At 36.9% G+C, this 27,432-nt stretch overlaps 7 protein-coding genes and 1 long non-coding RNA gene across 10 annotated transcripts; 5 read left to right on the forward strand and 3 right to left on the reverse strand.

Moving 5' to 3' along the window:
* Positions 1-7: 7 nt before the first annotated feature.
* LOC107264481 (COP9 signalosome complex subunit 4) lies at positions 8-2,257 on the forward strand. The gene is made up of 8 exons (XM_015732782.2): positions 8-224; positions 288-367; positions 556-674; positions 746-882; positions 955-1,069; positions 1,167-1,356; positions 1,433-1,810; positions 1,887-2,257. The coding sequence occupies exons 1-8, from the start codon at positions 142-144 to the stop codon at positions 2,018-2,020; spliced, it is 1,236 nt and encodes a 411-aa protein (XP_015588268.1). The 5' UTR covers positions 8-141; the 3' UTR covers positions 2,021-2,257.
* Positions 2,258-2,610: 353 nt separating this feature from the next.
* On the reverse strand, positions 2,611-5,804 carry LOC107264483 (voltage-dependent anion-selective channel). The gene is made up of 6 exons (XM_015732784.2): positions 5,660-5,804; positions 4,519-4,841; positions 4,247-4,368; positions 3,850-3,958; positions 3,366-3,574; positions 2,611-3,264 (listed from the first exon to the last, which is right to left on the reverse strand). The coding sequence occupies exons 2-6, from the start codon at positions 4,836-4,838 to the stop codon at positions 3,173-3,175; spliced, it is 852 nt and encodes a 283-aa protein (XP_015588270.1). The 5' UTR covers positions 4,839-4,841; positions 5,660-5,804; the 3' UTR covers positions 2,611-3,172.
* Positions 5,805-6,429: 625 nt separating this feature from the next.
* LOC107264477 (protein msta) lies at positions 6,430-8,988 on the forward strand. Its single transcript, XM_015732769.2, has 9 exons — positions 6,430-6,715; positions 6,804-6,862; positions 7,011-7,230; positions 7,317-7,564; positions 7,639-7,806; positions 7,882-8,108; positions 8,191-8,401; positions 8,479-8,624; positions 8,718-8,988. Exons 1-9 carry the CDS (start codon positions 6,698-6,700, stop codon positions 8,954-8,956), a joined length of 1,536 nt encoding a protein of 511 aa, XP_015588255.1. The 5' UTR covers positions 6,430-6,697; the 3' UTR covers positions 8,957-8,988.
* A 263-nt stretch (positions 8,989-9,251) lies between these two features.
* LOC107264476 (protein msta) lies at positions 9,252-11,891 on the forward strand. Of its 3 annotated transcripts, none has more exons than XM_025081732.1 (8): positions 9,252-9,382; positions 9,462-9,567; positions 9,632-9,821; positions 9,887-10,114; positions 10,401-10,691; positions 10,784-11,071; positions 11,153-11,363; positions 11,440-11,891. In XM_025081732.1, the coding sequence occupies exons 2-8, from the start codon at positions 9,470-9,472 to the stop codon at positions 11,718-11,720; spliced, it is 1,587 nt and encodes a 528-aa protein (XP_024937500.1). In that variant the 5' UTR covers positions 9,252-9,382; positions 9,462-9,469; the 3' UTR covers positions 11,721-11,891. The 3 variants fall into 3 exon arrangements, with proteins under 3 accessions (XP_024937500.1, XP_024937499.1, XP_024937501.1); XM_025081731.1 differs by having other exon boundaries at positions 9,259-9,382; positions 9,459-9,567; XM_025081733.1 differs by having other exon boundaries at positions 9,326-9,567; positions 11,506-11,890.
* A 165-nt stretch (positions 11,892-12,056) lies between these two features.
* LOC107264482 (erlin-2-B) lies at positions 12,057-13,721 on the forward strand. Its single transcript, XM_015732783.2, has 4 exons — positions 12,057-12,485; positions 12,559-12,748; positions 12,814-13,072; positions 13,140-13,721. The coding sequence occupies exons 1-4, from the start codon at positions 12,378-12,380 to the stop codon at positions 13,603-13,605; spliced, it is 1,023 nt and encodes a 340-aa protein (XP_015588269.1). The 5' UTR covers positions 12,057-12,377; the 3' UTR covers positions 13,606-13,721.
* A 452-nt stretch (positions 13,722-14,173) lies between these two features.
* Positions 14,174-16,690, reverse strand: LOC112493882 (leucine-rich repeat-containing protein 56). The gene is made up of 5 exons (XM_025081736.1): positions 15,644-16,690; positions 15,370-15,566; positions 15,014-15,254; positions 14,887-14,951; positions 14,174-14,828 (listed from the first exon to the last, which is right to left on the reverse strand). Exons 1-5 carry the CDS (start codon positions 15,755-15,757, stop codon positions 14,609-14,611), a joined length of 837 nt encoding a protein of 278 aa, XP_024937504.1. The 5' UTR covers positions 15,758-16,690; the 3' UTR covers positions 14,174-14,608.
* A 60-nt stretch (positions 16,691-16,750) lies between these two features.
* LOC107264490 (LIRP) lies at positions 16,751-24,027 on the reverse strand. The gene is made up of 4 exons (XM_015732801.2): positions 23,895-24,027; positions 17,804-18,014; positions 17,571-17,688; positions 16,751-17,430 (listed from the first exon to the last, which is right to left on the reverse strand). Exons 1-4 carry the CDS (start codon positions 24,000-24,002, stop codon positions 17,361-17,363), a joined length of 507 nt encoding a protein of 168 aa, XP_015588287.1. The 5' UTR covers positions 24,003-24,027; the 3' UTR covers positions 16,751-17,360.
* LOC107264492 lies at positions 18,243-27,426 on the forward strand. Its single transcript, XR_003058807.1, has 3 exons — positions 18,243-18,932; positions 19,883-19,974; positions 26,334-27,426. It is a non-coding gene; the product is annotated as an uncharacterized LOC107264492 (long non-coding RNA).
* The last annotated feature ends 6 nt before the right edge of the window (positions 27,427-27,432 follow it).

The raw sequence follows: 27,432 nt of genomic DNA on the forward strand, positions 1-27,432 counted from the left end.
TAGTATGAAAATCGAATGATAGTATCATACAACGTCGCGTGTGGCGCTAGTTCAGTTGTTGTCTATTGTCCTCCAGCCGCCGTACAACTGGTAAACGTAATTAGGTAGTTATTAGTTGCAAACATCATTTTCGAAAAAAAAATGGTGGTGACCGTGTCCAGCGTACGTCAACAGCTTACTAATTTAGCACACTCCGGCGGTTCGCACAAGGATCAGGCTGAAAAGTAAACTATATTTTTTGTTAATCCATTGGCTTCTCTTGCAAATTTTCAAAATGTCAATTTTAGGTATCGTGCTATACTCGATGTTATACTTACTTCCTCTGGTGAGGAATTGATTGATGCCTTAAAAATCTTCATTGAAGCAAGTACGTTCCTGTTTTGCTATGTTAAAGCAGTGATTTTGTTCAAATAGTTGTTCATTCTGAGTTTTTTTTAGTTATATATAGGAGACAACTGTCAATTGGACATGTACTGGTTCTTTGGAATGAAATTATTTTATTCCTTTAATGTATTTTGATTTTGTTGAATAAGCTAATGCCTTTTCCTGTTTCAGTTGTAAATGAGAATGTGAGCCTAGTCATTTCGAGACAAGTTTTAACAGATGTTAGCAATCAGCTACTGGTACTGCCAGATGAAATATCAAAAGCAGTTTCACATTATACTTTGGATAAGGTAAATAACATGAACATGTTTATATGATATTACTATTACTTTTATGTATAATTAAATGTACTCTATACCAGGTTCAACCACGTGTAATTTCATTTGAAGAACAAGTAGCTGGCATAAGACAGCATTTAGCTGATATTTATGAACGTAATCAAAATTGGCGTGAAGCTGCAAACGTTTTGGTTGGAATTCCATTGGAAACTGGACAAAAGTTAGTAATTATTTTTGTTCTAGCATTTGACAGTGTTAAAAAGAAACAAATCTAACAGTGTATTTGTTTTAGGCAATACACTGTTGACTATAAACTAGATACGTACCTCAAAATCGCTAGACTTTATTTAGAAGACGATGATCCAGTGCAGGCTGAAGCATTTATTAACAGAGCCTCTCTTTTACAGGTGTGCAAACTATTGAATTTAATCAAACATAGGCTAACATAGCATTATAATTATATGAATAATTAAAACGTTTAAAAAAACATGTCTTTGGTTACAGGCAGAGTCTAAGAATGAGCAGTTACAAATCTATTATAAGGTATGCTATGCAAGGGTGCTGGACTATAGACGAAAGTTCATTGAAGCAGCACAAAGATACAATGAATTATCATATAGATCAATCATACATGAGGATGAACGTATGACAGCTCTGCGAAATGCATTAATCTGCACAGTACTAGCTTCCGCAGGTAAGTAGCAGGCCCAAAGTGAATGTGACAAATAAAATAGTATTTTACAGTTAAACCATCATTTGTATCTCAACAGGACAGCAAAGAAGCCGCATGCTAGCAACGCTATTCAAAGACGAACGTTGTCAGCAACTTCCTGCTTATTCAATTCTCGAGAAAATGTATCTGGATCGCATAATCCGTCGTTCAGAGTTGCAGGAATTCGAAGCTTTATTACAGCCGCATCAGAAGGCTTGCACAATTGATGGACTCGGATCGACAATACTCGACAGGGCAGTAATCGAGCATAATTTACTCTCAGCTAGTAAGCTGTACAATAACATAACTTTTGAAGAGCTGGGTGCCCTGTTAGAAATTCCACCAACAAAAGCTGAAAAAATAGCCAGTCAAATGATCACAGAGGGTCGAATGAATGGATTTATTGATCAGATCGACTCGATAGTACACTTCGAAAGTGAGTATTGGTTAAAATTATTTTTCTTTCATTGCACACTACGATTCACCACATTCACACTACTGTTCATTTTTAGCACGTGAAATCTTGCCAACATGGGACAAACAAATACAATCACTGTGTTATCAAGTTAATCAGATCATTGAAAAAATAGCACAGGCCGAACCGGACTGGATAGCAAAAGCAATGGAGGATCAAATGGTACACTAAAGGTAGCTCGCTCAAAACCGACTTAGGTGTTATGAAAAAGATCGAATTCTTTAATGAGATCTTTCACCGACCCATCGAGGAATCATAATGCGTTGTCACAAACGATACGTATCCGCAATTTTGTTGTTCAATTGAAAGAAGAATTCTCCCAGTTTACACAGATACATTGTTGTGAAGTTTCATTGCAGCAATGTGAAGTCAATTTTCTTTCTTGTAAATAAAAAATACTCACACGTAGCTGCGATGCGTTTACTTTTACTATAGTAACCCTGTATACAATTGCTGCCCCATTTACCGGTATATGTACTACGCAGAACAAGGAATAACCGTAGTTGGAGTAAAATACTAAAATGATTTGTAAGTAATTTGACAGTGCCAGTGACACTAATTTCCCCACTTCAACACCTTGTCAATACCGAACGTTGACGAAACAATATAAAAATACACAAAACCGTGGGTAGACAAAACAACAAAATAGAAATTTAAGGCAAATAATCAGGTGACAACATTAGAGTTCATCCGTGATGCATGACTGTTAGTAGTAATAATATTAACGGAGGGTAGTGGACAATATATTTTTACTGTAAAGCTCTAAGTGAATGACCTATAACTTTATTGATGTTGTTTCATTCACGATTACTATAAATACTGTTGTATGCTGATGAATCAGTACGTAATCCCTCATAACTTCACACAATTTCTAACTTTACATTCAACGTGTTTCAGCAAACTCGCTCAGTACGGATCTTCGTTCTTGTTTAAATAGCATCTCAACAATGACAGACAATATCTCAAGTAGAATAATCAATTACTTGCAGAATGATACAAGGAAATTTGTTGGTGATAAATTGCATTAACTGTCAATTGTTATACATGATAGAGTCACTGTAACGATAACTGCTAAATTAATCACCACAAGGTTTCTCATCTTCATGTGATTTATGATACTAACAAAGCAGCCACTTTAAGGATACGTATATCCCCCTACATAAGGTTGCGATCATGTTCTCAGAACTGAAGCACTTAATTGCAGTATGGGTATCTGCGCCATGAGAATTATAGGTAAATATTACGAATAGGTTAGAATCCTCGTTGCGTGTTCTCTCTGTGTATGTACTTATGTGAGTGTATGCTTGAATTGAATAAGGACATTTAAGCTTCAAGGTCTAATGCGAAACCAATCTTGTGGCCACCTGACCCGAAGTTCTTTCCATCGATATTTGTAGACAGTGTCAAAGTAACACCTGCAACATAAACATAAACGATTAATAGTTTAAAAAGATATCTTGTTTGTCAATAACAATATTGTCACTGAGAATAGGAGCCTATCTCTAGGATTACTAACCTTCACGTAGCTTTTGTTGGTATCCCAAACCAATTTGTAGTTGGGAGTTCACTTTGGCCCTGACGCTGGCATCCTGGTCAAGATCGTATTTAGATCCCAGAGCAAATTGCGTCACGTTGTTGCTAGAGTTCCAGGCCAAGTTAATGGCTCCTTCTAGTCCAGGCTTGATCTTGTGATAAATAGATCCACCAAAATCACGGCCGTTATCCCTGATGAGCCGAATTATATATTTGCATTCTATTACTTTTCTCAGTACAGTAGAACTCTCACTACCTATGAGCTATTATACATTGAAGCCCATCGGCTTATTAGCCGAATCCGTACGAAAGAATACGAGAATGCGCGAACTGCTTAGTTTACAATAGTTGGAAGGGAATAGAAGGTCAATAGCCGAATATTACGATTATGATAGGTTTTACAGTGTTTGCCTGTTATGCAATTCAAGGAATAATATAGTCTGATCTATTTTGATAAGAAAACTTACACTGAAGTGTGCAGAGCAAAGTCCGATGCGGTGAAACCAAGTGCGAAATTGTTCTTTGTAATTTTGCTTCTCTGAGAGTCGAAGGTGGCTTGATAACCAGCCAGCCATCCTGAACGATAACAATAAAAATATTAAAATAAAGATTTTCAGTTAGTACATGACCTAAAAGGTATTTTATTTTATTTCATTTCGATTATCAAAACGCTTACATTTCATTTCTACGATTTCCTTTATTATCGGGAACAAGAGGGACAATCAGTATGCTGGGGAAGGATCAGATAGAAGACTACTTATTTGCAAATTGAAGGGATGAGTGATGAAAATAATAGAAATAGTAGTCAATTGAATCTCAGATAAGTATAAAGTATTAAATATTCTTTTTATTCAAAGAACGTACCTTGGTATCCAACCACGGCAGAGGCATTGATCAGTGGTCCAGCTGATAAGCTCAAATCAAAATCAGCATTAGCTGAGACATTATCATGTTTGTACGTGGTTTTTAATTTACCACTCTTGTTTCTGAAAGCAAAAGTTATACAACTGAATAAACAAAAACTAAATCTAGGTTGGCAACAAACTACTTATTGTACCTATATATGCACTTTCAGCTAGCCGCAGTAATAATATTAACATTAATAATTATAATAATGCATATATTTGGAAAGTTACCCAGTCTGTGGTGAGAAGGTACAGCTGTACCCAACAGTGAGTCCTTGAAGAAGCTTGTCCGCAATAGTTATATCTGTTCCCAGAGTATTATCTGTGTTCCACTTTTCAGCGAAAGTCAAGCCATATTCCTTAATTTTGTATTTGGTCTCTAAAGTACCAAAAACTTTTCCAGTGTCCTGATTAGACACTCCACCACTAGAAAACTCAACACCAGAGTCTGTCTTAGTCTTTACATCTAATTTCAAGAGACCAAAATGATATCCCTTGCCAAAAACGTCGCGGGCATTTTTACCCAGATCATTATAAGCAGGAGGAGCCATGACCTGTATATAATAAAACTTTCAATGTATCACCTTATTCCATTTACAAGACAATACAAAATCGTATACAAATGAACTTAAATAAAGCTAATAAAAATGATCATAAAGTGATTATTCGTATGACATAGATAAGACAGATAATACAACAGTTCAATTATTATTTATTCACATGCAAATAAAGTTTATTATTTAAAAGTGTACTAGGTCAACCATAAAGTTACCAAATAATTCATATTTATCATCAATCGATAGTTATCCTAGAATGACTACATTACAATCACAAAAAAAGTTCCAAACAAAAAAATACAAATTGGAATAATCGTATTGCATTAATTATTGAAGAAAAAAGGCATAAAAATATTAAAATATTCTTTTAATAAATACTCTAATTATTCAACCTATTTAACTAGCATTGTCATAATCATATGAAAATTTGTCATCATTTGCATAGTACCGGTCGACTGAACGATATTGACCTGTTCTGTTACATAAGGCCTCTCATTTGCCAATTTCAGCAAGGGCATAGAGACCTAATTCCTAACCTAATAAAAGTAGGTCAAAATCAGGAAGATCAAGAGAACAAAAGCGGACAAGAGAAAACAATGGGTAAATTAAAATGTAAGATTTTCTTATAAAAATTGGTATCCACTCAGTTAACTAGATGATAGTCGTACAACGGCAGACGACATCGATATCCCTAACCCAGACCGGCTTGTAAAAAAGCCATTTTAACATGAAGTTCGTCAGCATTGCGATGATGCATGCGTCAAACACATTCAAACAAATGTGACAAAGAGAAATAATATTCAATGATTACTTACAATTTTAACTTAGATCGGTGTACTGCTTAAAATTATCAAGCCTTACTAACCAACTGCTTCGAGGAGGTAGACTAGTGCGCAAGAAATAGTAGGTAATACGCATGCGCAAACACTCGACATCATGAGAATTTCACAATTTTTTTTTACGAGGGATATACCGGCCTAATTGATTATCGTCAAATATTATGCTATATTGGAAACATGGCAAAACAAAAATTCTAGTATTATTTTAGATTTATTTAAAATAGTTGTTCAAGAGAATGTCCATTTTTCTCATCAATTAATCTCGAAGTAGACAGCCATGGTAGGCGTGGTTTTCCGCGGATTTCCGTACCTCATCTGACCACCATCCATACGAATTGCGGGAACATTAAACACTTTCTACTGTACTTTAAAACAAATCCTTTTTATATATTACAAAATCTTACCGTATGCTTGGTTAATTATTATTAAGATACGAACAAGTTTGTTCTTTGTTCTGATATCGGAAGAATAGTTATTAAAGGATTTATGATAATTTAAAGAACACAAGTTTTCCTGCTTGTCACATGCATAAAAAGAAGGATCTCCGCTTATTTTATTCAACACCATAAAATATACTATATTTTTCTAACAAAGTTAACTTTTAAAAGTGAATTGTGTTTCTTTACTTCATTCTACACTCGACTGTACCAACTGCTCTACTATTTTATTGTTGTTTTTTGACTTCTTAATGCTTTTAATAAAACTTCTAGACGCTTCTGTACGGTTGAGTAGCCAAAAATACACGACCAATTGGTCTTCTTGACTTGAGAGAATATAGAACTTACAGCATTATAACGCACGGTGAATGTGATAGATGTATCCAGAAGTTACGTTTGGCAGCCCATTCGCTAGTATTTTTGACAATATTAAATACATACAACATATAAAAGACTGATGTCAGATACTTTTAGTTCAGTTGAAGTAGTAGACGCACTGGAGATTGTTGTGCCTACATTTGATATCCACTAAGAATAATTAAAAACTTGTTAAAACCGAATTTTTCATTTAACGAGAATGACGGAAGGTTCAACAGTGAGTAACAACGCAAAAAATATGAAACAGTTTCCGCTTAAAGGACAATATAATAAATCTATAAAATCCGGTTTCAATAAAATTCCAGGAAATCCTAACAAGCCCGGACGTGCCTTACAATATTCTTGAAAATGAAAAAGTTGGACGGTAATGTGCTAAATTATATTATTAATAAAAAATTCCTAGAAATTCTGCACATAATCGAATTATATAATCTTGACACACGTGAAAAATGAACAACGGGAGAAAAAAGGAACGTATTCGTCGAAACTAAAAATAATTGTTCTCATTGCAGATATATGGTCGCCGCAAAGGATCTGAAAGCAGGAGAAGAAATTTTAAGTGAACTACCATTCGTGGTTGGACCGAAAGCGTCTAGCTATCCATTATGCATTTCCTGTTATTCTCCATGGCCAGAGACAGAGGGCAACAATACACTTTGTTCAAAGTGCAGCTGGCCAGTTTGTGGACCAAACTGTGAAAATCTATCACAACATAAGGATTACGAATGCGAGGTACAGTCACATTAGATAATAACTACATTTAATTTTTAAAAATTCAATCAGACTCACAAGGATTATTGGTCCATTTGTATTTGCAGATATTTGCCGCTGTTGGAGAAAAGTTCAATGTCAAAGATATTCTAGAAGGCAATCATGAGAATGGTATACCGCAACTGGAGTGTATAACGCCATTAAGATTACTACTAGCATCAGAAAAAGATCCAGTAAAGTGGGCTGAAGTCAAATCCATGGAGACACATACGAAGCAAAGAATCAAGCAGCCACAATGGCAGAAGGATCACATTAACATTGTCGAATATTTGAGAAAGCGTTTGAAACTTGAGAGGTATAATATAGAACGTATTGCATCAATCTAGATTGTTGTGTTACATATCCTACATATAGTATTGTTATTAATAGATTTTCAGAGGATGATATACAGATGGCTTGTGGAATTTTGGAAATAAATGCTCACGAGGTTCGGACTCCTACCGGATGTGTAGCAAGAGCACTATATCCGAAGACCGCCATGATGAATCATTGTTGTGTGTCAAATACAAGCCACAGTATATTGCCAGACAGTTACAGGTAAGAATTTTGGTCGCTTGGTACAATTTCATTTAATTATAAACAATTAATTTTGTTCTACCGATCATTATACAGACTGCGACTAAGGACTACTGTCGATATTCCTAAAGGTGGAGAGTTATATGGAAGCTATACGCACTCATTGCTTCCAACGATGATACGCAGAGAGTATCTTCTTCAGGGTAAACATTTTGCATGCGCGTGCGCCAGGTGTTCGGATCCGACAGAACTTGGAACTCATATGTCCTCCTTGAAGTGCAACAAATGTGACAACGGTCTTGTTCTGCCATTGGATTCTCTAGGTGAATTTAATGTTGTCTCTATTATTATTTTTGTTTTTTATTTTGACAGTTTTAAGTTTGAAGTTTCTTTACTATTTTACAGATCCGGAGTGCATGTGGAAGTGTACTCACTGTGAATTTTCAACTAGCGGTCAAGCTGTTCGAAAAGTCTTTGAAATCATTCACAACCACGTTGAAAATGTCGAGATGATTTCCGGCGCGGATGGCGCAGATGCTATTCAGGAAAGGGAAAATGTGATAAAGAAATATCGTTCGGTTCTACATCCACGCCATGCCTTCCTCACTATACTAAGGTATGAATTTTTTTGGAAAAATTGTTAATTCGTGTAAATCTTTAATGGAGTACAGAACGATATAATTTTTTTTCCAGACATTCATTGACCCAAATGTATGGTCGCGTTGATGAATATTTACTGGATGATTTACCGGATGTTGTTCTTGAACATAAGGTCGACATGTGTCGAATATTGTTACAAGTCTTGGACGTCATTGAGCCGGGATATTCACGTATAAGAGGTAATATTACATGTTAAATAATTTTGATTATTTCACTTTCCACTGCAGCATTTAATGATTTATTATTAACGTATTCATTATTGCATCCCGTAGGAATGACCCTTTACGAATTACACGCGCCATTATTATTCTTGGCTAAAAACCTTTGGAATTCGGGAACCATCGATAACGCCGGACTCAAATCAAAAATGATAGAAGCCGCCAGTATCCTAAAAGAAGCAGCAAATATTTTATGTCTGGAACCACCAGAAACGTCTGAAGGGAAAATAGGAGTAGCAGCGTCTCAGGCCCTTGTTGAATTGGAACAATCAATTGAAAATTTGGAAACCTAATCTAACAATAAATAACAGTGGGGTATAAGATATACAATGTTGTGCAGTGGAATAATAAAATTACGATATACTGTAACAGTTACGATTTTCTATGGTGTTTAAAAATATTAAATGTTTATAAATTGTTTTGAGAAATTTATGAAAAAAAAAAACATCTTTCTCATTTTGACATTGCCTTTCCAACATAAAGCTATCCATCAAGCTCACATCAGACAGGAGAAGTTATTTCTGATTGCTTGAGGTATTCTATGATAGGTCAACGACGGACTCTAATTATAAACTCTAATGGATCTAAGTAGAATACCGAGGTTCTTGGCAATTCAAGTCAATGTCTAAAAATACAATCTGCAAGTTACTGTTTAGTACCAGTATACTAGAAGTTACCATGCACTAAACACTATTGGTGACTAAGATGTGTAAAAACTGGTGATAACTCATTGTTATAATAAAAGTTTGTAACACTTTTTCATCAAAATAACGTTAGGATTATTTATTCTTAAAGTAGTTTGAAAAATGGATACGTCAATAGGAATCTCAAAATGTCTGAGTACAGAGAGGACCGTTACTTCCACGGCGAAGTACAAAATTGGATATTCCGAAAAGTTTGGAAGGTAAAATTTTCAAAAACTAAATGTGCAATATATAATATTAAATGGAATTTCTTATCAATATTAGATACATGGTAGCTACCAAACCGTTAGCCGCCGGTGATATAATACTTCGCGAGGAACCGGCAGCTGTTGGGCCGTCAATTTATGAAAATCAAAACTTTTGTTTCGCCTGTATGAGAACCATTCAAAACTCTCCAATGCAATATTATTGCTCGAAATGTAAGGTCGTACCGTTATGCGGTCCAGCGTGCGAAGTAAGTATTAATTATTTTCAATCTATTTTCTTATCGATTACATATCTGAATATATTGCACGCTAGAAAATATTCATGCATCACACAACGGATGAATGCAATCTTTTTCGAAGCGGAAAAAATGTAACATCAAAAGCTGTGCCGCAAATTTTGCAAATTTTACTACCACTGAGGCTATGGCTGATAAAGTTGAAGGATAATGAAACATGGACCAGAATAAAGAACATGGAAAGTCACATAGACAAAAGACGCGGTACTAACGTCTGGATGAGTATAGAAATGCAAGTGATAAACGTAAGTGCACATGATTATACACATATATGTGTGTGTATATATTGTAACGAAAATGAATTTTCGTTAGTGGGGACGATTCGGGAGGGATGTGGTAAGCGACTGGCGTAGTTCAGTGATCAGAGCAGTCGACCGGTAATCGAAAGGTCCCGGGTTCGAATCCCGGCCCAGACGCCCGCATTATTCCCGGATTGTCCCTTGAAAAATAACCCCTCCACCGGGTTATAATATATATATCTTGAAACACCATAACCGATTGGAAAATCAATATTTAAAATTCTAAAACCAGGCATTCGAAGAGTACAAATTACATCCAGAAAACGTGGAAGATCCTACCGAATTTCTACAATTTCTTTCGGGCATTTTGGATGTAAACAGTTTCGAGGTTCGTTCCCCAGGGGATGCAATACGCTCCACAAGACTTCTACGTGGCCTCTACGTGGAGGCTGCACTTATGGCTCATAGTTGCAAAGCCAACACTCATGTCACCATAGACGAAAATTTTCTGATGACTATTTATGCCAGTGTTCCAATTAATAAGGACGACGCAATTTTCTTCAATTACACGTCATGTCTCCTGGTGAGCAACGTTAGGAATGTATATAATAAAGAAACAAAATTATTACAACCATTCAAAATTTTTATTACTTTTTTTTCCAATTCGTGCCTCAGGGTTCAGCAGAGAGAAGGGAACATCTACGACATGGAAAATACTTCGAATGTGAATGCACAGTCTGTAAAGATCCGCGCGAAGATAGCTCGAATCTGAGTTCACTTTTATGTCCACGTTGTAAAGAAGGTTTTGTTGTAATAAAAAATCCATTGACTACCGATCCTTATTCTCGTAGAAGTTCGTGGAAGTGCTGTCATTGCCAAAAACAATTTCATGGCAACATGATCAAGTACACTTTGGACATTGCAAGATCACTCGTGGATGATACTGATCCAGAGGATCTCAAGGTTGACAACTGACGACCCTTAAAAAAACGGAAAATAATTGATAATGAATGTACATGATATTTATGCATGTATTGTTCACAGGAAACCGAAAACTTATTGTCAAAGTTGTCAAGGTCTCTTCACACTAATCACTACCTGATGCTGATTCTGAAACAGAGGTTATTAGCTGCATATAAGAGATACATACGCATCATGGATCTGGATTCTGAAATACTTCAGAAAGCGGTAAATTTGTGTAATGAAGTTTTGAACGTTTTGGACATCGTGGAACCGGGCATATCAAGGTTGAAGGGTATGCGTTTTTCTTCTTCTACGCTTCTAGCTAAGGATTAAACAATATGTATCCATAAGTTTATTTAATCGCTTAGGTATTACCTTATATGAAAAACATCTTCCTTTGGTAATCATGGCAAATCTTGCATACGTTTCCAAAGAGATCGCGGCGGATGAACTTGTCTCACGGCTTGAGGAAGCTGCTGATATTCTCAGAGCTGCACTGAAGATACTTCTTCTGGATCCCATTGCTACTCCTGAAGGACGTCTAGCGAAGTGCGCGCTTCAGGAATTAAAGTCGCTTATGGAAAGTATTGCTGACGCGAAGATACTGCGTCTGACGGAAACTAAGAAGAAGATGGTACTTGAGGATTGATTCATAGATATTATTATATGTATATCCTTTATTAAATTATAAATGCATATACGTCCAAGAAATCTTTACTTTATGACTTTTATATATGAGTTATGTTATTTTTGAGTTTAAATAAATTTTAGAAAGTTGACAAATAATAAGGAAACAAATCCAATTCCTGTTTCTATAATACATTTATGCTCTGACCCGACTCAATAAATATAGTCTCGGCCCTTAAGCAGTGGTACCCTCCAATATATTATTATGTTATAAATATTACTAAATACCGATTTTTTAAAATTCCCGAAAATTCGAATGCAGTTTATAATATTCCAATTGTAATCTTTTTTTAGCGGACAAGGCATAGTCTCGTTTATGAAATCATTTATATGGGTCGACAATTGACACGACACTTTGTCGGATGTATATTGACGATAGCAACTAGTTAGATCTTAAGCAATATAATTCGTTAGAATTGAATTCGTGGACTTCTTTTATTAAATATAAACTGTGATACGGTGAATATTTACGGAAGTGTAAAAGATTATTTTCTGGGCTCAGAACAAAAATACTCAATGTTACAATTGATACCTAACCTAACCTTTTTCTTGTATAAAGGAAAAATAATTTAAGGGTATATATTGCCTTAGACTATTGTTTCAGGAATTAAAATTAGAAATGGTTGATCAGAGTATCTTTGGGTTAGGTTTTCTGATTTGTTTAGGTATTGTCTTCAATTTTTCTTTGCATCGCATTGAAGAGGGTCATGTCGGAGTTTATTTTCGAGTGAGTCAATCAGTGTTAAATTACATGAATATATTTTATTGCACACTTGAGTAATGTGTGATTGAATTTTCAGGGTGGTGCATTGCTACCGTATGTTAGCAATCCAGGTTTTCATATGATGATACCACTTTTAACTTCATATCGTTCTGTGCAAGTGACTTTACAAACTGATGAAGTTAAAAATGTTCCATGTGGTACTAGTGGAGGTGTCATGATATATTTCGATCGTATAGAAGTTGTAAATATACTGGATGCCAATAGCGGTAAGGGAATATATTATACTTATTTAGATCGGACACTTGATATTGATAATTATTTGTTTTTGCAGTGTACAACATGGTCAAAAATTTTACAGCAGATTATGATAGGACATTAATTTTCAATAAGGTTCATCATGAGCTAAATCAATTTTGCTCTGTGCATACCTTACATGAAGTGTATATAGATTTATTTGATCAGATAGATGAAAATTTAAAGACAGCGTTACAAAAAGATCTGAATGAATTAGCACCTGGCCTGAATATACAGGCGGTTCGAGTAACAAAGCCAAAAATACCAGAAACTATTCGGAAAAATTATGAGTTAATGTAAGTATATGAATGCACTTTATTTTTTATTGCTGAAATATTAATTTTTTTAATTTTACATATACAGGGAAGCAGAAAAGACCAAACTATTAATTTCTGTGCAGCACCAAAAGGTCGTAGAAAAAGATGCTGAGACTGATAGAAAAAAAGCTATTATTGAAGCAGAAAAAGAGGCGCAAGTTGCACAAATTCAATACAATCAAAAAATTATGGAGAAAGAATCCTTACAACGGATGGCAGCAATCGAAGATGAGATGTCTTTAGCAAGACAAAAGAGTCACGCCGAAGGCGAATATTATCAACTCAAAAAACAAGCTGAAGCTAACAAAGCTCTATTCTCAAAGGAATATATAGAACTTAAAAAATATGAATCATTAATGCAGAATGCTAAGGTATATTATGGACAGGATATTCCAAAGATGTTTGCCTTTGGAGGCTGTTCAGTAGATCCAAACCTTGGCGTACATCCAAGCATCACGGAAAATAATAGCAGTGTCCACCCTGCATCTCGGTTATCCTCAAAAGATGATTAATTCATATTTCCACATATTGTACAAAATGTCGGAGTGCAAACAGTGACATTTTAATAAATAGATAGAGTATTATATAAAATAAAATCAAGTTTCCCAAAGTATAAGTTCAATAATAATCTTAGGTTGTAAACAGTCATTATAAATCTATCTACAAAATTCTCCATAGCACGTTTAAGAAATATAATTAGGCCATTACTAGCTCATTCAAAAAAAAAAAAAACCAGTGCATTGGCATGGACCCTGCACTGGCCTATCTTTGTGTGCTTGTTGAATCATCCAACTCTACTTGTTATATTCCGAACGTACGATAATTTTCTTAAATTTTGTTCGAATGTCTGTATTTTTATAACCTTTTTATGGGCAATAATCCTACTAATTCTGTATGTACAGACCGGACCTGTTGAATTCCAAAAAATGAATTAGTGTGTCAACATGTTTTTTTTTAATTGTACATATGCCTGTAAATAAAGTATATTTTGTTTCATTTTGTGTAATTAAGCATGGTTTGTTAGCGTAAATTTGCAAGTTCGTGCGACATCTATCTTCGATTTTAACATATAAGACAAGATTGCTACAGTATGGTGCAGTAGCACGAACGCCTCGTGACTGACACGCGACATGAAGGAACAACAAAATTAACTTTTAAGACCAGAATAGAGCTAAGGGAATCGTGCTTTGGATTCATCGGTATCAATTCAATATGTCAGTGCATTAGAAGGTGGTGCGATGCTTTGTAATGGGCCCGAAAATCACGTAGGTTGCAGGTCAAATATTAAGGTGACGCGTTAGAAGAGTCGTTACTCAATTTAGAGAAGGAAAAGTCATATATCATTCGGCCTCCTTTAATATTATCCCCACTATATCTTTTACATACAGTGTGTCTAACAAGAAACTATCACGAGCTGCTCATCCCATCTTCACTGGATATATTGCAATTAATATCAGTACGATTGTATTGCAATTGCTCGATCTGTCAATCAGCCATTTATAGTAAATTTTTATTTTATTTATTTGCCTTCCCTTCTAGGATCTGCTCCCTCGACTTAGATCGTAAAGATGTCGCTAAATTTCCACATATAACTTTTCCAAAACCCAACTTCTTTTCCTGAACTCCATCAAGGTCCTCCTTGCCACTAACCTCCTGAAAGTTTATCGACGAGTCTTTGGGTACTTCCTGAGTGAAAGTGCACAAATTGCTGGTAAGTTGATTTCCTTCTAACGACCTGACAGTTGGAATTTTTATTAATATTCTTTGTTAGACTAATAAATTTGTTTAATTACCAATTATTCCTGACAGAATCAGTGAATTGTTGACCATCGAGTATTTGAACTTGTGGTAGAAAAACCTTTAAGCAAAGTGTTGATTGGTTGAAAGTTTTCAATTGCAGTAATAATCAATAACGAGTACCTTGATCAATTCTTTGTAATCCAATAGGTTGTTCCCTTCAAGAAATAGATCTTCGAGTTTCGTGCAGGCTCTCAGAAAGAGGAAATTCCTTATATCCTCGATTCCATTATTACCCAAATCAAGTTTCTTCAAATTTTCAATTCCCGAACATGGCGACGGGTCGGTTATAAAGTTATCACGTGCCAATAGACATTGTAAATTACGAAAGCCCAAAATACCATCCAAATTTTTAAGGTTACACCTGATAAGAGACTTAACCTTGATTCATGAAATGTTTGTTTAAATATCGCGATCGTTACATGACTTTTATACTATCTCCATCTTAAATTAATTAACAGCCGTCTTAATCTTATTACTTGGTTACACTCAGCGTCTCGAGAATATGCAGCGAGGATCCTAAATCACGTAAAGATTCTACGCAGCTTCCGTCCAAGATTAAATTTTTCAAAATTGGTGTATAATAAGAAAGCCTGTGAAGTCCTGCAGATTTTGTCACCACTCTCAGTTTTACCTCAGTTATTTTCTCCGAATCAGACTCACTTGTCACTTCATGCTGAAGTAATTTTCATAAATATTATATTTTTCATAAGAAATTAAATAATAAAAAATATCAAGACTCAATTATTATACCAATAAATTTCTGAGGTCCGTTGTCAATTCATTGAATTGAAGAAATTCCAAATCCATGTCTGTCATATTATTTATAATACTTTCATCTTCCTCTTTATACTGATAATCCCCCATTTTTCAATATCGCGATTCCACAACTCTCTTTTGATGACCATAATTTTCAATGTTTCTGGACTTTTCTTTTATTTTATACGATACATTCACTTGAGTAACACACAAATGCTAATTAAGAGTCTGCTTTTTAAACTTTTACAGGGTGGAGCGGAAATCATGGTACAATCGAGAAGGACGTGATTCCTCATGGAAACGTAAATCGAAATTGCAGAATAAACTTTATTTATGAGATTTCATTTTTAAGAAAATCGAATTTAAAAATCCATCGGATACACGTGCACTTGACTAATACTCGACTTAAAGGGTCTCGCTAGGGGCACTATTTTCTTCGAAATTTGTATGCAGTATTACGACTTAAGGTGGCTTAACCCTTAACTACACACGTACGGTCTCAAAAATCTCACCAATTTTATGTTTAGCCCGCCTTTCTCCCGAATTAGTCTGTAGATAAATTTTCAACGAATTAAAAAAAAGCCTACTACATAATTATTATTTGATACTTGGTCATTAAATTTGTTTAAACTAAAAGCAGAGCGATGTAAAGCTCTACATTTGAGCTATTCTATTCGTTCTAATGGCCTCATAATCCAGGTTCACAGATTGAGGTCTCACAGACTTCGTCATGTAAAGTATGTGTCTAAAATCAGACTTGTGTAGTTAAGGGTTGAAATAATTCAATCAAAATTCCAATCTCGAAAACAATGTATTCAATTAATTTACGTATTGTTGAATATGTCACAAAAATTTTGTAAGGTGGACTTAAAACCACCTTAAGTCCTGACATTGATACGAATTTAAAAGAAAATAGTGCTTTTAACGAGATCTTTTAAGTCGAGTATTATTCAAGTAAGAAAGTCTCGTAAAGAAAAAATTAATTCTGCAATTTCGATTTACATTTGGAATCACCACCTTCTCGGTTGTACCATGCCTCCTCCTTTCCCTCCAGCCTGGTAAATTTCATTATGATTTTGTTAAGGAAATATCACAGTAAACTCTCAGGAACAACTGTTTTATTTCTAAATTGAAATACAATACATAATCTTATATAAATCACATATCATCTATATCATAATAAAGTAGTACTACAGTGTCGTGGAGAAGGCATGGAATGTCTTTATCTTTCGTTCTTTATTTCATATACAGACAAGAACAGAGAGATAGAATAAAGTAAAATAAAAAAACTAAGGTAAAACAATGAAAAAGAAAAAAAAGAATAACAACATGATAAGGCGCGAAGAAAGAATTATAAGTTTAAGGATGACTTTTAGTGAGAGATGATAAAAACGAATATATAAATGATGATACCAATGAATAAATTAGGCGGAGGGAGGGAGGGTCATGAATTTCAGGTTGGAAGATAGAAGATAGGGAGTTATTATTAGAAAGAAGTAGAGCAATTGCGTCTTTTGTTTTCGGTTTCTCACAGGATCGAATTCTTTGCCGTCTCTTGCCGTCATGTTGGTCCGTGTCCGTGCATCCCTTCTAATGGGGGATTCCCCGTGGAGCATGAGATGACAAGACCGGAAATCCAAATACTTCCGTGAGATTCTAAACGAAATCCCAAGCAAGGACGGACAGGACTGGCGAGTTTCGTGTTTCCATCTTAGCGGCCGCAGTAGCTGGTCAATTCGCTCACGGAGCAAGACTTGACGCAGCACTCATCGTGGACTCCCCTGCGACAAACGCCGTAAATCATATTAATGAGTAAAATAGAATGCCATAGACAAATAAAAAGAGAAAGCTATTAAAATTCAAGTGAACACATTTTTTCTTTTCCTTATTCAAAAGTCTAATTGCCTTTCCATTTAATTACCTGGACTGTCGCCGGAAACGGACTCCAGCAAAACGTCCCATCATGGCGTTGGTACTGGCACGTGATCTCAGGGGATAGGCCTCGTCGTAATTGTAGGGATAGTCATCCATTTCCATTTCTGTAATTAAAATAAGAAAATTGACAACACAGGTAAACTTACGTCGCTTTAGTATGTGAATACGAAAACGGTCAAATATTCTATTGAAAATGAGTATCCATGCTGATCAAGGTACCTTGGCCGCTCTTCTTGAACATGGAGTTATAGACACCATTGCAGAGCAACTGCAGGGCATTTGAAAGATGCTTGCCGCAGTACTTCGTAGTGATGGACGTTCTCTTTTGGCCATACTGATAGACGTCTGACTGTCCGTTCGCCATTTGTGGAAGGACTATCGCGATGACGAGCACCATAGCCAAGAGGACGTTCAACCGGTGTATGGACATCTTTAAATAGAAAGTATAAATAAAAGCCATCAATACTTTGATTTGTCATATCAATGACTTCTGAGTGAGAAAGAGAGAGAGAGAGAGAGGGGGGATGACACTCATACGACAAAGCATCAATCCACAGCACAAATATAAGATCAATCAAAACATAAATCTAAGAATAAAGATAAAGGAGACGGAAGGAAGACCAAAATTCAAATTGAAAGAATCATGAAACCCACCCATAACTCGTCATCAACCCCACGGCATTCAATTAAAATATTACTCTATGATTATTTCTGAACTTTTATCAACTTCCCCCCCACTGATTACTTTTTCCTGTACTCTCATTCCATTTCTTTTCCTCTCGACCCCAGGATGTTTTCTCAACAAGTTTCTATTTATTATTCGACACCGTTACGATAACTCAAGCAAATATGTACATTTATCACCGCCTTTAAAACCACGGATCAAACCAATAAACTTCCCAAAGATATTGAAGACCCCAAATAATTATCACGCAATTAGTCGCTATAATTAGCTATCCAAGAACGAAAGTAATAACACAACAAATGTCTATATAGTAGCGTCCAGCATATCATTGATAATAAAGAGGTTATGGGAATGGGAGACTGCTGCTGCTATAACCCTACATCAAGAGAGTAACTCCACGTGGAAAAATTTTTAAGACTTTGTTTGGCCGTTGCGCAAAAGCTTTATTGAAAGCAAATGTTTGTGTCCGCACATATGCAACGAGGAATGAATAGTGTAAAGCAACGAATACGGTAGTGGGGTTCCCGTAGCGACGGTGCGAGGTGAGAGTGTACGGGGGTGGGGCATCAGAAACGATCCTCAGTAGCGTATTGGTCGCGTGTTGCTCGGCAATTACAACCGCTACTCGTGAATCCCGGTGGTGATGCACGTCTCGCGCTGGATGTAACTATTTTTAGATATCTTCCGTTTAAATATAAATTGTAGTGCACATTTTCCTTCAGGCCGGCGTCAACAGAGAAGACGCCTGTGCTTTGTCTATATGAGTGACCTTTGTTCGCGTGACGGTTCTATTCTAGTCGTCGTTGCTTTCATTCAAATAGGGCACCACTCCGCGACTCAATACGACAATAACGTGATAGCATTTAAGTGCATGTCCTTTCACGTGGACATACCACGGACGTTATAGATTGATAGAGGATAGGCCAACTGATATTTGTTACAGTTAATGATCCAGAGAGAAAGAAAGAGAGGAGTGGTTGTTTTTGTTTTGATTACTCTAGTCAACAGCCATGGTGCGCTTGTTGCGCCTGGTAATAATTGTTGAGGAACTGAACAAATATTGACAATGACGCTGTAATTATAACTGATATACAGGGCGTCCGAAGAGTCCCGTGTCAGAGACATATCGCTGCGATCGCGATGAAATTCTGAAAAAAAAATGGTACTTGCAAAATTGACATCTTTAACCAAGACCGTTAGATGGTGACAAAAATCAGTGAGACGTCGGATTGGCGGAGTATTTTCCCCAATGAGTATCAACAAGTTCCACCACTAGCTAAGTACATCGGTCGAATAAGGCAAGAGTGCCTGCTACAGCCAAAGAAATCGTACGAAAACACGACAAAAGACAGGGAAAAAGAAACATGCTCTGCCTAATTCGACCGATGTACTTAGCGAGTGGGGGAATACAGAAATTGTGATAATCATTGGAAATCGAAAATTTTCAATATTTAATTGCAATTTTCTCGAAAAACAATTGAAAAATTACAATTTTGCAAGTACCGTTTTCTTCGAAATTTCATCACGATTAAAGCGGTATGTGACACGGGAATTTTCGGACACTCTGTATATATATATATTAATGTAATGTATTTCGAATGCATTTGTTACAGTGTTGTTATGACTGAGTCTGCAGTGTGTCTATCATACAAGAAGAAACCTCAGTTGTCGAAGAGAGGAACAAATTGTTCATTGTGATTGTTGAGTGAGTTGATTGTTTACTTTCTTATTACACTGTTGCCGAGGGGTTCCTATTTTAAGGTTATTTGATACGCCTGACACTTAATACTAGGTTATTGATGCCGGGAGGGTGTGAGTTTGTATGGCTTCTAATAGTTTTCCCCACCGTCTCCTTTCTGGAGGAGGAATAAACGCTTGTAAATTACTCGGTTGCATGAAATCTGTCGTTTAACGACACCAACGGGAATTATCGGACAGAGATAGGAGCAACAAACGACACTTGGAAAGATACTAGAGGCGTCTCGCTTTACTCTCACCAAGGGTGATCAACTTTCCCGATAAGCTAAATCGATGTACGGAGGTTCAGAAAACTCGTTTACTACTCGTCGTAACCAGCCACGTTATTATAACAAAAATTTCTTTGAAAACCGGCAACGCTTCCTTTTTTACAGCCATTTCCATCGAGAAGCCAACGACGATAATAGAGTTTAGTTTACACAGTGGGGGACACGTGTATTTCAGTCCGTACCTGATTTGGCCTTAATTAATCAATTGTTAAATTACATATAATATGTCATTTATCACAATGCACTTGTAAGTATTGCTGCACTCGATTGTCGTAGGTTAACAATTCTTTTCCTTTTCGATTCTTCCCGCATTCCGATGTACTGTACGAAATCTTTTCTTTCTCGTTGTAATTAAAAGTTTAACGTAATTTCACAAAATTTTTTTTTCTTGTTTTTATGCTTCTATAGCGACCGTGCGAAATGCGAAATGCACACGAAATGCCCATCCGTATCAATGTCACGTATACGAGGCGAAATCAGCTGGCAATGTTTCGCGAATCATTCAATTACTTCTCAGAATGTGCCGTCATGCTAGATGTACTATATTTAGGTTGCGTCTAGTGCTCGCACACTCGCGCTGTTTTAACAAGCGCAATGATTTACAGGTTGCAAAGATCACGAGCCATACGGGGAAAAAAAAGTTCCACAGGCGTCCGTAAGACGTCTAGCGGATGTCGCAAGTCCTCCGTAGACGTCCTACAAACGTTTCTGGAACTCTCGTGCCGTGCCTGGGAGTATCCTGGTGTCTGAGAATGCAGAAAAGAATTTTGCTTATTAAAACAAATTGCTGAGAGAGCAAGCACTCGAGATTATTTTAAAAAATGGCACGAAATTTAAGAGTGGAAGCTTAGAAGAATTCCTAAGGATTACTCGCGAATTGCGTTTCCAGGACGATTCGCTAACTATACATATATGCATTACTGTTAATGATTGCGCATTTATCAATTCTCATGTTCTTATTATCATTATTCTTCAAGGACTTACTTAGTATATCGAGGTAAAACGCATTCACGAACGATTATCACTTGGTGTATCACAGTTGGGCACTTGATTAATTGCTCGTCTAGCCAATCGTGTTCACAGATCATGAAATACTTCGTAGATAGAGGAGAAGAAGGAGGATGAGAGACTCGTGGTGGCTCAGCTGACTTTTCCACAGGATCGAGACTTCCGTATGCCTTGGATACATTTATCCTTCGAATCCTTCAGGACTACGTCCTTGTGTATATATGTATTTTCAGTTGCGTTAAGCTTGACTCCTCTTTTAACTGTCGAACACTTTTAAGACCCCACGTGTAGAGAATACGGAAGTATTTTTTTTATCAGCCTCTCTTTTTATTGTTACGAGCAACGTTGTCGTTGTTATTATTATATATATTATTTTCTACCCTTTGCTTTTTCTTTCCTTGACAGTCAATGTATTACGTGACACACGCGGCGGATAATCATACAGAAACGTTAAGTGTCCGCGCAAGTGAGCGCAGTTTATCAATACCTTTAGATATATATTCTTCTTTCTTATCGTCAGTTCAATAAATCCCAACAAAGCTTACAGAGTTCATTAGAATTCGATATATAGAAAAATAAGCTGCCAACGGTTGGACAGTCAATTAAACGGGTGCTTGGACGTTGCGCGATTTAACCGTTGGCCGATGCTTTAAGTGACGTTCCAGAGCTCAAGGGTCAATCAATAAAAATCGAACGTAGACTGTTTAATTTGACCAATCGTTCTTTATTCTCTCCTCGAAACACGACGCGTCCGACACACTGGTTGCGATGCGAGCTAGGCCGACAACGAGAGAGCCACGGACACGCTCTCATCCCGACTGATCCCGATTCTTACTGCCAGCCTGCCACTTACTGCCTGTCTGTCTGTCTGTCTGTTTGTCTGCCTGCTGCCTGCCTGCCTGCCTGCCTGACTGACTGACTGACTGACAGTCTATACCTAGCACTCTTCTCCTATTCGCTTTGCACTTCCGTCTTACTCTCTTATTCCTCAACATCACACTCGATATGCACTGCAGGTTTCACTGGTTCGAACGCCATGCCCTTACTTTTCGGTCCTTGTGTTTATCTTTTAATTTCTATTGTCCATAGTGATATTATTTTCTTGATTCATTTTACACCTCAGAATCTTTTCCAAATCGTTGTATGTCACAGTTGGTAGTATTGCATACAGTTTATATGCAGGACTTTGCGAGTCTTGATGTTCTTGCTTTGTTTAAGAGTGAGTCTGGTATAGTAAAATGTTGAGATATGCTTAGAACGACGCGAAGATATGAACAAAGAGAGAGAGAGAGAGGGAGAGAGAGGACGCGTATAAAAGAAAATATAACATTCATAAGAGAAGGCGAGAACGTCGCGTCCTAGTTCTATTGGCAGCCCTGATAGAGACTTCGTTATTATTAACACGATTTAATACAGCTTGCTCGCATTCTGACTGAGCTACGTCATACTAATAGCGCCACAACATGACAGTATACCGCACAACAAGCGATGCAACATTAACGTCACTTTATAGGTTATGTCCTTCTCTCTCTACTTCTTTCTCAGTAATCTTCGTCTAGCATCTTCTCGAATCAAAGAATCTTACTTCAGGATCTTTTGCTTCTACTACGGTCACTGCACGCGGGTGGATTAACGATTTCTGGTGAATTGGCCAATCTCTTCTGTGCCATTAAAACCTTTCCTTGCCCCAACATCGTGCACTATTTCATTTTAACGTTTCACGATTTTATCATTCGGCAACAGTTTAGAACTTTACGTTTATTACGCTTCAGCCTTTTCAGCCGAAGGCTCATAAGTACCTATACAGTTGTTACTTTACGTTCAGTTTAACAAGCAAGCGTTGCTCGATGTGAATAGACGTCTTTTACTTGGCAACTTCCTAGCGACCAGAGGTGATAGCTGAGAAGGACGTGCGCCATCTTGCAAAATCCTTTTCGTCTGCTAAGTTACGCGAACGCACTGTAGAATGTTAATGATGTCGAATCAAGAATCATCGACGTCGCTTGTAATTCGTGGAACTGGAGCAAAAGTCACGGGGAGTAACGAAGACACGTGTCGACGCGTAATAAAAGACGAGTCCAAAAAGACGAACAAGGACTGCAGGCATATTTACAATATTACAAGAGCGAAGCACGTGCCGCTCTCGCCGTGTCGAAATCTATTACGTGCTTTGAAGTTCGCCCTTTGCTCGCGACAACTGCCCTTATTTCCCATGGTGCATCTCGCATACATTATAAACCGGCGCCAACTTATTTTCGTAGTCCGACAACCGATAACGCGCGGCAGTCATTATAATAATCTCCACGAGTGGTCGGAATGATTTATCGCTTCGATAGATATCACCCTTGCACGCTGTCCGTGTATTATTGGCCCTTGAGGATTTTTTTTTCGCTTGACATTCTTTATTTTCATCCGTCTATCTACTCTGCTTTTTCCAATAAAGAATAAACTTAATGGAAGAATAAAGTTCAAATAAAAGATTCACACTCGAAAGAAGATACGAAAAAGTGTCCTCTCAAATACGTCATTGTTTCTTGACGTCGACGTCACGACGCTTTCGTTACGGTTACGTCCTCTAAGTGGTACTCACCATTTTCAATGTATTTCCTTGGGATCCTTGGTTGCTTGGTGGATGAACGTAAGACTTGTGCCGGTGATTCTGCACCGCCTGCGCCCTTATAAATACACCCCAGGCCATGGGAGTAATGCTGAACCACCGAGACGTGCTCATTAAACATGTTGTATTGGGCTATATGTCAAGAAGCGTTTATCGTTCGCGGATTCCCGAAGGCGCCTCCTCGTGTGGTCAGCCGAGCATGCATTGGAAAATTACCCTATTCATGTGCAGGGACGTCTACATATATGTATATACACACGCGTTACTATAGAAATCTTGACACGACTCATCGTCACCAAACCCCGCAGCTGATGACGCCTCTTCTACACCTGGTTCGACAATATCCGTTCATTCTCTTACTTCGCTTCTTTAAGCCCTTGTTATTACTATCCCCTTTCACTTACATACTAACGGATATCCATGACTACTGGCCAAAAGGACGAAGGAGAGTTTCTATGTTTATGAAAATCAATCAAAATACTTATACAGGGTGGGACGACAATCGCGGTACAAACAAAAGCAAGGTGATTCTTCGTAGGTTAATAAATCTTAATTGGAAAACAAACTTGTTCTGTGCGAGGCTTCGTTTTTAGGAAAAGAGACTTTGGAAATTAGCCGAGTACGCGCGCACTTGACTATAAGGCTCGACTTACGAAGCTCGATATACAGTAACGTCCAATTGAAGTGCTACACTTGAATTTTTTTACATATCTGTGAAAGTATGACAGATTTCGAAAAACCAAAGACATATTTTTTAGGAAATTTCCTTCCCGTTCGAATGGTAAAGGTTTTATCCCGATCGGATACACAATGGCCGAATGGCAGGGGTTGGAGTGAAAAAGTGCATTTTGGAACTTTTTGAAAAATTCGAGATCTAGTAGTTCCGGATGGAAATTTATATTTCTAATCAGGGCACGAGAGAGAGCAGGACACGAGGCGCTCGGGGGACAATTGCTTGGCGCGCGTGGTAGGGTAGTAGTCCCCCGAGCGCCTCGAGCGAAACTCACAAAATTTAGATATTTTTTCAAACGGATAATTGAACCCCTTAGCGTACTCGTATTTGGATGTTTAAAAGCGCGTTTCAATCGTTGAAATCTCAGCTACAACGTGGATAAAAATGAAACTTCTATTTCATCGCTTTCCTAATGAAAAATGGCGGGGAAGCTGCGGGTGCGCTTGCGAAATCTCGAGATCTCCGTCGCGGGATCGTCTCCGAGAACAATAATTTTGTGAGAATCTGCAGTATCATTACGGATGATATCATGCAGAAGGTGGACCAGATTGGCCGGCGCGTTCGGAAGTTATGGCCATTTAAGTGTTTTCACTTCAAGGGGGTGTAACTCCCCCTAGAGTGATCCTACAGGGGTTCAATGGGGGTGTTTTTTTAATGCCGACGGATGCTCTCTCTCGTGCCCTGATTAGAAATATAAATTTCCTTCCGGAACTACTAGATCTCGAATTTTTCGAAAAGTTTCAAAATGCACTTTTTCACTCCAACCCCTGCCATTCGGCCATTTTGTATCCGATCGCGATAAAACCTTTACCAATCGAACGGGAAGGAAATTTCCTAAAAAATGTGTCTTTGGTTTTTCGAAATCTATCATACTTTCACAGAAATGTACAAAAATTCAAGTGTTGCACTTCAATTGGACGTTACTGTATGTATATCGATATTTTCCTTCTGTATAAAACCTTCTGTACAAACTTGAGATTGTTTTAAACAATTAAATTTTTATACTAATCTTGAAAAGAATTAATTTTATTCGTTTTTTTATAACTCTTGAAAATTTCGACCTCGCTGTTGCATAAGAAGTTGGGCTTGTTAAATTAGAGGGGCATGAACTGCGTCTACCGTGGCCTGAACCTTCAATCTTTCAAACACCTGGATGACGTGATATTAAAGAATACAAGTACGCATGAAATTAGTGTGTCTCTAACGAGATCCCTCAAGTCGAGTATTAGCCAAGTAAACACGTGCTCGTTTGCTTTTCAAAGTCAATTTTCTTAAAAATCAAGCCTCGTTGAGAAAAAAAAAACATTTATTTTACAATTTTGATTTATTCTTCCATAAAAAATGACTTGCTGATTTTTCGGCTGTACCATGATTTTCGCCCCACACTGTGTATGTATATTCAGTACAAAGCGTATCGAAGTGTCCGCCATTTTTTATCTGGTAACATCGAATTGAAGATTTTTTCATACAATGCAATTAAAATTTCTATGGCAAATTGCTTGATACTTGTTTTGAATCCGAAATGTTGTTATAGTATGTCGTGCTAAATTTATATGGAACAACGTGTGCATAATGACTATAAGTTCTCACGCTGTTATTTATTGCGATAAATCCTCTCGTCTTATTTTCCCATTAGATTATTCGACCCGTTATTCACAGTCTCTCAATTCCTCTTTTAGTTGTGTTGCTGTTGTCCCAGGATCAATGCAAATGAGATTCATTGTCGGCAAGAAACACAAGGACCCCCTCGGCATAGTTCGGTAATCTTCGTTCGAGCGGAAAAAAAGGACGGCGGTCGCCACTGAAATTTTATCTGTCTGGCCGGGCGTATGGGCTTGCAAATTCTTTTCTTCGTCGGGCAGACAACAAGTAATTCTAGATGTCAGTGATGTATCTAGAACTTTGACATGCCCGGATTAGATTAGCCATTCTTTTGCTTTTCATCGTCATAACCGGCTTCCGAATATACACGCGACGTATGTAAATACATATGGGCATTAATATCCGCGCGTCGCAACCTTTGAACACAATTTTTCGTGCATGGAAACCCTCGAAGTGCCGTAAATATTTACTTTGCATATCAGTCAAGATAGATAAGGCAAAAATAATTAAAGTAATTAATTACGATCTTCTTTTAATATTTGCATATTTCAGGGACATGATGTCATCGTTTCTAATAGATACGGATCCACGATGAATTAGGACTTTACTCTTCCGTATGAACAAAGCATATCTTTTTTATTCGATACGTAAATTTATTTGAATTTTTTTCTATCGAATGGTAAGGTAGACGTCCCAATTACCGGCCATCTTGGATTACGAGCAAATTCAAAATTATTTTTCTGATTAAAGAGAAATTTTTTTTTTATAAATGAATCTAACTAATTGAAAGCTTACAACCTCTAGCCTCTGAAAACCATTTGTTAATTAATTTTATGGGCAGTAGTTTATTCATAATTTTTTAAAATAGCGAGGAAAGAAAGTGTACCAATACGTGGCCATAGATTTTTTTTACGTCCCAATACTCGACCATCGCATGTCCCTAATATCAGCCAGTCAGAGGTGCAAGTTGAATCGACTCATTTAATTGTATTATTTATTTCATTTTTTACTTTTAAAATACTGTACATCAAATAAACATATTTAGTATCGTAAATATATGTACTAGAAATATAAAACTGTATTTTTTTTACTAAATACATATTACGTAACCATATGAGGTGTTTTTTATTTTTGTGATCGCTTCCTTCTTGCTTGATTTTCTTTTTTCAATTTATC

Source organism: Cephus cinctus, unplaced genomic scaffold (genome assembly GCF_000341935.2).
Source record: "Cephus cinctus unplaced genomic scaffold, Ccin1 Ccin1_scaffold0171, whole genome shotgun sequence".
NCBI classification, from domain to species: Eukaryota; Metazoa; Arthropoda; class Insecta; order Hymenoptera; family Cephidae; genus Cephus; species Cephus cinctus.

Coding starts and splice junctions, on each gene's coding strand:
- LOC107264481 (XM_015732782.2), top strand. CDS start 142: ATGGTGGTGACCGTGTCCAGCGTACGTCAACAGCTTACTAATTTAGCA. Junction 883..954: donor CCATTGGAAACTGGACAAAA/GTTAGTAATTAT, acceptor TATTTGTTTTAG/GCAATACACTGTTGACTATA. Junction 1,357..1,432: donor CACAGTACTAGCTTCCGCAG/GTAAGTAGCAGG, acceptor GTATCTCAACAG/GACAGCAAAGAAGCCGCATG.
- LOC107264483 (XM_015732784.2), bottom strand. CDS start 4,838: ATGGCTCCTCCTGCTTATAATGATCTGGGTAAAAATGCCCGCGACGTT. Junction 3,959..4,246: donor TGCCGTGGTTGGATACCAAG/GTACGTTCTTTG, acceptor GTTATCGTTCAG/GATGGCTGGCTGGTTATCAA. Junction 3,265..3,365: donor CCAACAAAAGCTACGTGAAG/GTTAGTAATCCT, acceptor TTTATGTTGCAG/GTGTTACTTTGACACTGTCT.
- LOC107264477 (XM_015732769.2), top strand. Junction 8,109..8,190: donor TCTGCCATTGGATTCTCTAG/GTGAATTTAATG, acceptor ACTATTTTACAG/ATCCGGAGTGCATGTGGAAG. Junction 8,625..8,717: donor GGGATATTCACGTATAAGAG/GTAATATTACAT, acceptor TGCATCCCGTAG/GAATGACCCTTTACGAATTA.
- LOC107264476 (XM_025081732.1), top strand. CDS start 9,470: ATGGATACGTCAATAGGAATCTCAAAATGTCTGAGTACAGAGAGGACC. Junction 9,568..9,631: donor TATTCCGAAAAGTTTGGAAG/GTAAAATTTTCA, acceptor TATCAATATTAG/ATACATGGTAGCTACCAAAC. Junction 10,692..10,783: donor ATTACACGTCATGTCTCCTG/GTGAGCAACGTT, acceptor TTCGTGCCTCAG/GGTTCAGCAGAGAGAAGGGA.
- LOC107264482 (XM_015732783.2), top strand. CDS start 12,378: ATGGTTGATCAGAGTATCTTTGGGTTAGGTTTTCTGATTTGTTTAGGT. Junction 12,749..12,813: donor TATACTGGATGCCAATAGCG/GTAAGGGAATAT, acceptor TTGTTTTTGCAG/TGTACAACATGGTCAAAAAT. Junction 13,073..13,139: donor CGGAAAAATTATGAGTTAAT/GTAAGTATATGA, acceptor TTACATATACAG/GGAAGCAGAAAAGACCAAAC.
- LOC112493882 (XM_025081736.1), bottom strand. CDS start 15,757: ATGGGGGATTATCAGTATAAAGAGGAAGATGAAAGTATTATAAATAAT. Junction 15,255..15,369: donor GAGACGCTGAGTGTAACCAA/GTAATAAGATTA, acceptor GTCTCTTATCAG/GTGTAACCTTAAAAATTTGG. Junction 14,952..15,013: donor ATTACAAAGAATTGATCAAG/GTACTCGTTATT, acceptor CTTTGCTTAAAG/GTTTTTCTACCACAAGTTCA.
- LOC107264490 (XM_015732801.2), bottom strand. CDS start 24,002: ATGGCCTGGGGTGTATTTATAAGGGCGCAGGCGGTGCAGAATCACCGG. Junction 18,015..23,894: donor AAGGAAATACATTGAAAATG/GTGAGTACCACT, acceptor TTCTATTTAAAG/ATGTCCATACACCGGTTGAA. Junction 17,689..17,803: donor GTTCAAGAAGAGCGGCCAAG/GTACCTTGATCA, acceptor TTTTAATTACAG/AAATGGAAATGGATGACTAT.